At 51.8% G+C, this 9,294-nt stretch overlaps 1 protein-coding gene across 1 annotated transcript; it reads left to right on the forward strand.

Annotated features, from left to right (window-relative positions):
- The first annotated feature begins 365 nt into the window (after nt 1–365).
- GAL3ST1 (galactose-3-O-sulfotransferase 1) lies at nt 366–3,414 on the forward strand. Its single transcript, XM_038007607.2, has 2 exons — nt 366–582; nt 1,731–3,414. Exons 1-2 carry the CDS (start codon nt 452–454, stop codon nt 2,869–2,871), a joined length of 1,272 nt encoding a protein of 423 aa, XP_037863535.1. The 5' UTR covers nt 366–451; the 3' UTR covers nt 2,872–3,414.
- The last annotated feature ends 5,880 nt before the right edge of the window (nt 3,415–9,294 follow it).

Raw genomic sequence — 9,294 nt, forward strand, 5'->3', positions numbered from 1 at the left:
TTATAAAAAAATACAAGAAAAAGAAACAGAAGAAAAAATAACTAAAAATAAGGTAACGAGTATTAGTTATCTTATTTTTTCTTCTGTTTATTTTTCTTTTATTTCTTATCAACCAGCTTAAAAATTAAAAGGAGTGGAAAGTTTGGGGCCCTGGTTCTGCTACCTGGTTCATTTTAATTTTTAAATTTTAACCTTCTCCCTGCCCCATTCCCCAGCCTCTCTTTGAGTTGCTTCACCCACCATCTCTGTCTGCAACCCTGGGGCTGTCTCTTTCCAGGTGGTTGTCTTTCTATCTCTCCAGTGTCTCTCTGTCCCTGTCTGGACCCTGCTGGGGGCCACAGAGCAGGCAAAGACAGGTCTCAGCTGCCATGCCTGGGCAGCCTTGGGGGCTCCCTGGGGCCAGTTTCCTGACACTTGCCCCACTCTGTGCTGCCCCCCGCAGGTGTCTGAGATGCTGCCACCGCAGAAGAAGCCCTGGGAGTCCATGGCTAAGGGGCTGGTGCTGGGCGCGCTCTTTACCAGTTTCCTGCTGCTGGTGTACTCCTATGCCGTGCCCCCGCTGCATGCTGGCCTGGCCTCCACGTGAGTGGCCCAGCTGGGCAGATGATGGGTGTAGGTGGGGGAGGGATGGCACCCCACCCATGGGGCCCTGTAATTACCACAGGGCCTGCCCAGTGACCTTGGACAGCCACCCTGCACCCTGCACCATGCTGTGCCAGACAGAAATTCCACTGACGGCAGAGCTCGCCGTGTAACCCTGAGCCTTGGTGTGCCCATCTGTGAAGTGGGGATAAAAACAGAGCCTTTCGGCTGGGCGCAGTGACTCACGCCTGTAATCTCAGCATTTTGGGAGGCCCAGGCAGGCAGATCACCTGAGGTCAGGAGTTCGAGACCAGCCTGACCAACATGGTGAAACCCCATCTCTACTAAAAATACAAAAATTAGCTGGGCATGGTGGTGTGTGTCTGTAATCCCAGCTACTTGGGAGGCTGAGGCAGGAGAATTGCTTGAACCCGGAAGGCAGAAGTTGCAGTGAGCCGAGATGGCACCACTGCACTCCAACCTGGGCAACAGAGTAGACTGTCTCAAAAAAAAAACAACAACAACAACAACAACAAAACAGAGCCTTCCTCATAGGACATGAGAATCAGGTAACACTGTCTGTACAGGGCTTAGATTGGCATCATCTGAGATGCCAATGGAGACCTGGGGGGGTGACCTGTCCATGGATTCAAATGGGTCCGTCTGACTCCAGGCCCAGCTCCTGAGAACCAGGCTCTCCCGCTTCCTCATGGGTTGCTCTGCACAGACCCGGCACAGCCTGTAGCTGGTACAATACCAGTGCTTGGTGATACTAAGTTGAAACAGAGGAAACTGCAAATTTCTGCAAAACTGACCATTTTTGTCCTATAAAATGGCAATTTCATGTGGCCCAAGCAGCTACTGATTCATGGTACATGTAACACAGTGGCCATGAATGAGGCCTGTGTGCCTCATCTCACAACACTGTGAATAGGGCCTATTATTGTACCCATTTCACAGAAGAGGAAACTGAGGCCAGAGAGGCCAAACCACCCGCGCAGGCACCCAGCCTGGACTCAGGCTCCACAGGTCCCACTATCCCAGCTCTTTTGCCACCACTGTCCCCAACAATCTCCCTCTCTAGCTACCAGAGTCCTGAGGGTCCCAGCACCCCCCTGAGGCTCTCCCCACCTCTCTGTCCCCAGCAGGACCCCAGAGGCCGCAGCGTCCTGCTCTCCGCCTGTGCTTGAGCCAGAGGCAGTGAACCGCGAAAACGGCTCGGCGGGAGAGTGCCAGCCGCGGCGCAACATCGTGTTTTTGAAGACGCACAAGACGGCCAGCAGCACCCTGCTAAACATCCTGTTCCGCTTCGGCCAGAAGCACCGGCTCAAGTTCGCCTTTCCCAACGGCCGCAACGACTTCGACTACCCGACCTTCTTCGCCCGCAGCCTGGTGCAGGACTACCGTCCCGGGGCCTGCTTCAACATCATTTGCAACCACATGCGCTTCCACTACGACGAGGTGCGCGGCCTGGTGCCGCCCAACGCCATCTTCATCACGGTGCTCCGCGACCCCGCCCGCCTGTTCGAGTCCTCCTTCCACTACTTCGGGCCGGTGGTGCCCCTCACGTGGAAGCTCTCGGGCGGCGACAAGCTGGCCGAGTTCCTGCAAGACCCGGATCGCTACTACGACCCCAACGGCTTCAATGCCCACTACCTCCGAAACCTGCTCTTCTTCGACCTGGGCTATGACAACAGCCTGGACCCCGGCAGCCCGCAGGTGCAGGAGCACATCCTGGAGGTGGAGCGCCGCTTCCACCTGGTGCTCCTTCAGGAGTACTTCGACGAGTCGCTGGTGCTGCTGAAGGACCTGCTGTGCTGGGAGCTGGAGGACGTGCTCTACTTCAAGCTCAACGCCCGCCGCGACTCGCCAGTGCCGCGGCTCTCCGGGGAGATGTACGGGCGCGCCACCGCCTGGAACATGTTAGACGCCCACCTCTACCGCCACTTCAACGCCAGCTTCTGGCGCAAGGTGGAGGCCTTCGGGCAGGAGCGCATGGCCCGCGAGGTGGCAGCCCTGCGCCATGCCAATGAGCGCATGCGGACCATCTGCATCGACGGGGGCCACGCCGTGGACGCCGCCGCCATCCAGGACGAGGCCATGCAGCCCTGGCAGCCGCTGGGCGCCAAGTCCATCTTGGGCTACAACCTCAAGAAGAGCATCGGGCAGCGGCACGCGCAGCTCTGCCGGCGCATGCTCACGCCTGAGATCCAGTACCTGATGGACCTCGGCGCCAACCTGTGGGTCACCAAGCTCTGGAAGTTCATTCGCGATTTCCTGCGGTGGTGACGTCCCACCGCCCAGCGGCTTGCCTGCCTGCTCGCTCCCTACGAAGGGGCTGAGCAGGACGCCGCTGGTGCTGGCCGCCCCCAGCCCCCTCCTGGTGCCACCTCGGACCCCGGGGTGAGGGGGGTGCTTCCTGGGGGGACGCAGCCAGCCAAGACTGGGCCCACGCACACAGAGAGGGCCTAACCGATATCAGTATTTAACTAATTATACCGGTTTTTATTAAACCCCTTTCCCTCCCCGAAAAAGAATGTTCTATTTCTGCCTCCCCTTAAAGGGGAGACCTCAGAAGTAAAGGAATTTGATGTTGTGTTTTTGTTAATCAGCCTCAGTGGTGGTGACTTGGGGTGGGGGTTGGCGTGGGGGGAACCCAAGAGACCACAGTGGTGCCTGGGTGAGTCTGTAGGCAGAGCCCAGTGGATGGCAGGGATTTGATGTGTATTTGCTATGTGCTATAGTCCTATGTGGTTCAGGGACTCCCATGAGCTTCCAAGACCTGGAAAAGCGCATGTGTATGTGTGCCTGTGTGTGCATACGTGTGCGTGTGTGCATGTGTGTGTGATCATCCTAAGGAGTACAACAGTTACTCACTCTGTGTGCCTAGCACTAGGCTAAGGGCATTATTTCAACTCATCTTCACCAAAACCCAGCGACCTGGGGACTGTTACTGTCTCATGCTAGAGACAACGAAGGATGCTCAGAGAGGGACAATCACTTCACCAAGATCACACAGCAAGTGGTAGGATTAGAGTAGGGGGCTGGGTGGGTAGAGGATGTGGCCAGATCAGAATAGAGACAGAGAGAGGGGGAGGAAGAGACAGGGAGGTGGCGGGGGTGGGGCCACTCAGTAGGGCATTGTCAACAAGCCCTGGGCCCAGGCTAAGGGCTTCTTGCACAGACTTCATTAATCCTCAATAACTGAAGTCATTAAAATTACCGTTCCATTTTACAGATGTGGGAATGGACATTCGGGCAGGAGAAGGGATTTGCCTGAGGTCATGTCGCAGGAGGTATCAGACCAGGGACTCAAACCATCTCCCAGGGACCCCAAACCCTTCCCATCTCCAGTGCCTGTCTCTCCCCTCCTCCACCCTCCCCCTCCATCGCTACTGGTCCCTGGCTCCTAGCCTGCCTCACCCTGTCTCTACCTGCCCCTCCCGCTTCTACCCTCCCATCCCAGGCCGCCTTCCACACCTGCCTGTACTCTGCCCGGACAAAAGCCCTGGGCTTCCCCGCTCCACTGTGAGATTCCATTCAATTAATCAAAAAAAAAAAAAAAAAAAAAAAAAAAATGGTATCCACCAAATCCCTGTTATGTACCCCAGCCCTGAGCTGCTCTGAGCATACAGCAGTCAGCAAGCTAGCCAACTTGTTATTCGTGCCTGCCTGTAATCCCAGCACTTTGGGAGGTTGGGGTGGGCGAATCGAGTGAGCCCAGGAGTTACACCAGGCTCAGCTACATGGCAAAATCCTGTCTCTACAAAAACAAACAAAAATCACCACCAACAAAAAACAAGTTGGTCAATCCCTCCTGGGACTCATATCCAGAGGGGAAGATGGCCGTCAGAAACCAATGCAGGTTGGGTGTGACTGACTAGGATGTGGACACACCCAGCTCTAGCCACTCGCCTCATTCAGCATCCCCAGTGGGAGAGAAAGTCCTGGGGCACAGGACTTCAGTCTTCCAGCTAGCAGCTGGCATCCAGGCCTGAATGGCAGAAGCCACAGTCAGGTGACTCTCTTAATTTTTTTTTTGAGACAGGATCTCACTGTGTTGTCCAGGCTGGTCTCAAACTCCTGGGCTCAAGTGATCCTCCTGCCTCAGCCTCCCCTGAATAGCTGAAGGAGAATACCACTATGCCTGGCTTCAAGTGACTCTTTATTGGAGACCTGTTTGTGTCAGGTTCCAGGCCGGATGCTTGCATACCTTAGCCAAATATCCCAGCTTTTTGACTAAAACTCAGAGAAGTTAAGTGACCTACCCAAAGTCACACAAAAAGTTAGTGCCAGAGTCAGAATTCAAGCCCATACCAGTCAGCTATTAACCTCTCACTGGGCTTGGGTTATTGCCTCCTAGGAGTGAGCTTCTGGCCTGAGTAGAGTAGGGAGGAGTTAAGGTGACCAACTGTCCCAGTTTTCTGGAACTATCCTGGTTTTAGCATTGAAACTCCTATTTTCCAGGAAACCCCTCTGTCCCAGCAGTCAGGACAGTCCGTCACCCTGAGAGAGGTTGGACCCCACCAATCCCTTAGAGCCACTGCCTGCACCTTCCTAATGTTCTTTGTGGCAAGAAATAATATTGTTTGCAGCACACCCATGAGACTGTTAATTCGTATGGAGAGAAATAAGGAAAAAAAACTCACTGACAGTAGCTAAGACTATTCACAGGAAAAGATGTTACTGATCCCAAATTCATGAGATAATTGCTCCCACCTTTGGTTTTTTATAGAGATGAGTGGTCTCCAACTCCTGGCCTCAAGCATTCCTTCTCTCTTACCCTCCCAGAGTGTTGGGAATACATGTGTGAGCCACCATGCCTGGCTTTCCTCGCTTTTATTAATCAAAGATAAATGTAACTTAGTGTGCAATATAATATTCTGAGTTTAAGGAATTCCATAGTAATCATATCTCCTCGGGCCCCTAAAGGCGTAATAATTTTATTTATTTATGTATTTATTTTGAGATAGAGTCTCACTCTGTTGCTCAGGCTGGAGTGCAGTGGCATGATCTTGGCTCACTGCAGCCTCAAACTCCTGGGCTCAAGTGATCCTCCTGCCACAGCCTCCCAAGTAGCTAGGACTACAGGCACTCGCCACCACAATTGGCTACTTTTTTCCTTTTTGTAGAAATGGGGTCTTGCTATGTTGCCCAGGCTGATCTCAAACTCCTCGCTTCACACTATCCTCCTGCCTTGGCCTCCCAAAGTGCTGGGGTTATAAGCATGAGCCACTCCACCCAGCCTATTGCATGATTTATTTTTATTATTGTCACCAGTATTTTGAGGCCCTTAAGGATCCAAGGAGAACAAACCTGTCAGACAGCAGGTGTCAGGAATATAAATTACTGCATTGGAATTTACAATCCGCTTGCTTTGTTCTAATAGCATTGTTACAGTTATTAACTCTTTTATTAACAACATTTATATTTTATTTTTATTTGTTTTATTTATTTATTTTTTACATAGAGTCTTGCTCTGTCATCTAGGCTGGAGTGCAGTTGTGCATTCTCAACTCACTGCAACCTCAGTCTGCCGGGTTCAAGCAATTCTCCTGCCTCAGCCTCCTGAGTAGCTGGGATTGCAGGCATGAGCGAGCATACCAGGCTAATTTTTGTATTTTTAGTAGAGATGGAGTTTTGCCATGTTGGGCAGGCTGGTCTCAAACTCCTGGCCTCAAGCGATCCACCTGCCTCAGCCTCCCAAAGTGCTGAGATTACAGGTGTGATCCACTGCACCCAGCCAACATAATTTATATTTCAATAAGTGATGATGGGTACTGAGCCCTACGTCCAGCCCTGTGTAATGTGGAAACATGGGCGATCCCTTTTGCTCCCCCAAGGAAGTGACTGAGATGCAAAGAAGCTGCGCAACCAGCCTCTGCCAGGGTCACAGAGCAAGGCAGCCACTGAGGCAGGATGCAAACCCAGGCAGGTCTGACATCAAGACCGGGGCTCCAGGGCTCCAGACCTGCGGCACCATTCCGAGTTGGCCATCTCAGCCTCAGGACTGATGGACAGTCCACCCTGAAAAAGTATGGGGTCTACAAAGGGCTTTGCTGTCAGCCCTGACTCCTGGCTGGGTTTGGCTGGGGGAATCTACGGTTACCTGGTATCCACTGACCTGATGTGTGAAAACCAGAGCAGGGGTCAGGGCTGTCCCCTGTGAGAAAGTCAGTGGAACCACCTGTTCCTTTCTGTTGTGGGTTGAACTGTATCCCTCAAAAAGATATGATGAAGCCCTCACCCCCTGCTCCTGTGAATGTGACTTTATTTGAAAATACGTCACTTGAGGCCAGGAGTTTGAGACCAGCCTGGGCAATAGAGTGAGACCACCACCCCACAATTCTCTACAAAAAATAGAAAATAAAACTAGCTGGGCATGGTGGCGCACACCTGTAGTCCCAGCTACTCTGGAGGCTGAGGTGGGAGGGTTGCTGGAACCCAAGAGTTTGAGGCTGCAGTGAGCCAGGATCACACCACTGCACTCCAACCTGGGCAACAGAGTGGGGCTTTGTCTCTTAACAAAAAAAAAAAAGGATATTTGCAAATGTAATCAAGTTAAAATAATGTCATTCAGTGGGCCCTAATCCATTCTGGCTGGTGGCCTTATAAGTAGAAATGGGACAGGCGTGGTAACTCACACCTGTATTCCCAGCACTTTGGGAGCCCAAAGCGGGCAGATCACTTGAGATCAGGAATTTGAGACCAGGTTGACCAATATGGCAAAACCCCGTCTCTACTAAAAAATACAAAAATTAGCTAGGTGTGGTCGTGCACACCTGTAGTCCCAGCTTCTTGGGAGACTGAGGCACGAGAATCACTTGAATCTGGGAGGCGGAGGTTGCAGTGAGCCAAGACTGTGCCATTGCACTTCAGCCTGGGTGACAGAGTGAGACTCTGTCTCAAAAAAAAAAAAAAAACCGCCAAGAAGTGGAAATGCCACGTGAGGACAGATGCACAGGACAAATGCCATGTCACAACAGGCAGGGATTGGAGTGAAGCAACTGCAAGCCAAGGAGCGTCAAGGATTGAGGCCACCACCAGAAGCTAGGAATAGGAAAGGGAAAGTTCTACCCAGAGTCTCAGAGGAAACCCAGCTCCGCCAATCCCTTGATTTCAGTCATCATTTCCTGTTATTTTAAGCCACCCAGCAGTTTGTGGCATTTTGTTATGGCAGCCCCAGGAAATTAACAGACTCTATGCCGCACCTCTGTGCTAGGTCCAGCCTCTCCACCTTGCCTGGATCCCCACCTGGCTTCTCTCCAGCAAGCTCACCCTTTCTTTTCTTTTTCTTTCTTTCTTTCCTTCCTTCCTTCCTTCCTTCCTTCCTTCCTTCCTTCCTTCCTTCCTTCCTTTCTCTTTCCTTCTTTTTCTTTCTTTTCTTTCTTTCTTTTCCTTCCTTCCTTCCTTTCTTTTTTCTTTCTCTTTGTTTTCTTTTTTCTTTCTCTCTTTTCTTCTTTCTTTCTCTTTTCTTCTTTCTCTTTCTTTCTTTCTTTCTTTCTTTCTTTCTTTCTTTCTTTCTTTCTTTCTTTCTTTCTTTCTTTCTTTCTTTTCTTTCTCTCTGTCTCTCCCCGCACTCCCTCCCTTCCTCCCTCTCTCTCTCTCTCTCTTTTCTTTTCTTTCATTTTTTTTTTGAGACGGAATCTCACTCTGTTGCCCAGGCTGGAGTGCAAAGGTGCAACCTTAGCTCACTGCAACCTCCACCTCCCAGGTTCAAGCAATTCTCATGCCTCAGCCTCCCGAGTAGCTGGGATTACAGGCACGTGCTACCATGCCCAGATAATTTTTTGTATTTTTAGTAGAGACAGGGTTTTGCCATGTTGCCCAGGTCTCGAACTCCTAAACTCAGGCAGTCCCCCACTTTGGCCTCCCAAAGTGTTAGGATTACAGGTGTGAGCCATCACACCTGGCCCATGCTCACCCTTTCAAGCCAGCCACCCTGCACCTGAAGCCCCAGGCTCACATGTGCTCCAATCCTGCCATGGTCCTCGCCACCTTGGGGAGAAGCCATGTTCCTGTCCGCCTCTGTGGTCTTGCACATACTCTTCCATCTACCGCAAGGCTCCCTTCCCTTTGCAGGCCTAACTTTGTTCTGTGTTTTCAAAACAAGCTCTGCCGCCTTCTCCACCAGGCATTCTTCCCTGACACCCAACCACCAGCCTAGCATAGGGCCTGGGGCTCCCACAGCCTCCTGTTATTCCCTATCGGGCCTCTGCCCACTCAGGATGCAACTGTTGATTTGCTCGTCTTGCGAGCCCCCTGGAGTGGGCTCCTCTAGGACAGGGACCAAGACGCATTGGCACAATTGGCCTCCAGGGTTAGCCCAGTGCCTGGCACACAGTAGGCTTTTAATAAATGTTGAAAGACAGAGGAACACAAGATTAAAAATAGAAGGGAAGGAAGACAAGCAGGGGGAAGTGAGGTAGGGAAGGGAGAAGGAGGGAGGGCAGAGGGCCTTCCAGAGCCTACTTGTGACTGACAGGGGCCCCATTTCCCTGGCAAGGGGAGCACATTACCCAATGCAGGCATGCGCTGGAATGAGTTCACTGGGTGAAAACCTGTGTGACACTGGAATGGGCACAAACCAGGTAGTTTTGACAGTGACAGGTAGAATCAGGGATCCTGGGTGATGCTTGCTCTGGGGCATCCCAGCTTCCATTGCTGGCCTATCTTTGGTGAATTTTTTTTTTTTTTTTTTTTTTTTTTGAG

The sequence above is a fragment of the Chlorocebus sabaeus genome, chromosome 19, assembly GCF_047675955.1.
Source record: "Chlorocebus sabaeus isolate Y175 chromosome 19, mChlSab1.0.hap1, whole genome shotgun sequence".
NCBI classification, from domain to species: Eukaryota; Metazoa; Chordata; class Mammalia; order Primates; family Cercopithecidae; genus Chlorocebus; species Chlorocebus sabaeus.

Bases quoted from the DNA above. Each gene is read 5' to 3' on its own strand.
- GAL3ST1 (XM_038007607.2), top strand. From the start codon at position 452: ATGCTGCCACCGCAGAAGAAGCCCTGGGAGTCCATGGCTAAGGGGCTG. The intron at 583-1,730 runs GTGAGTGGCCCA...TGTCCCCAGCAG, and splicing joins CATGCTGGCCTGGCCTCCAC to GACCCCAGAGGCCGCAGCGT.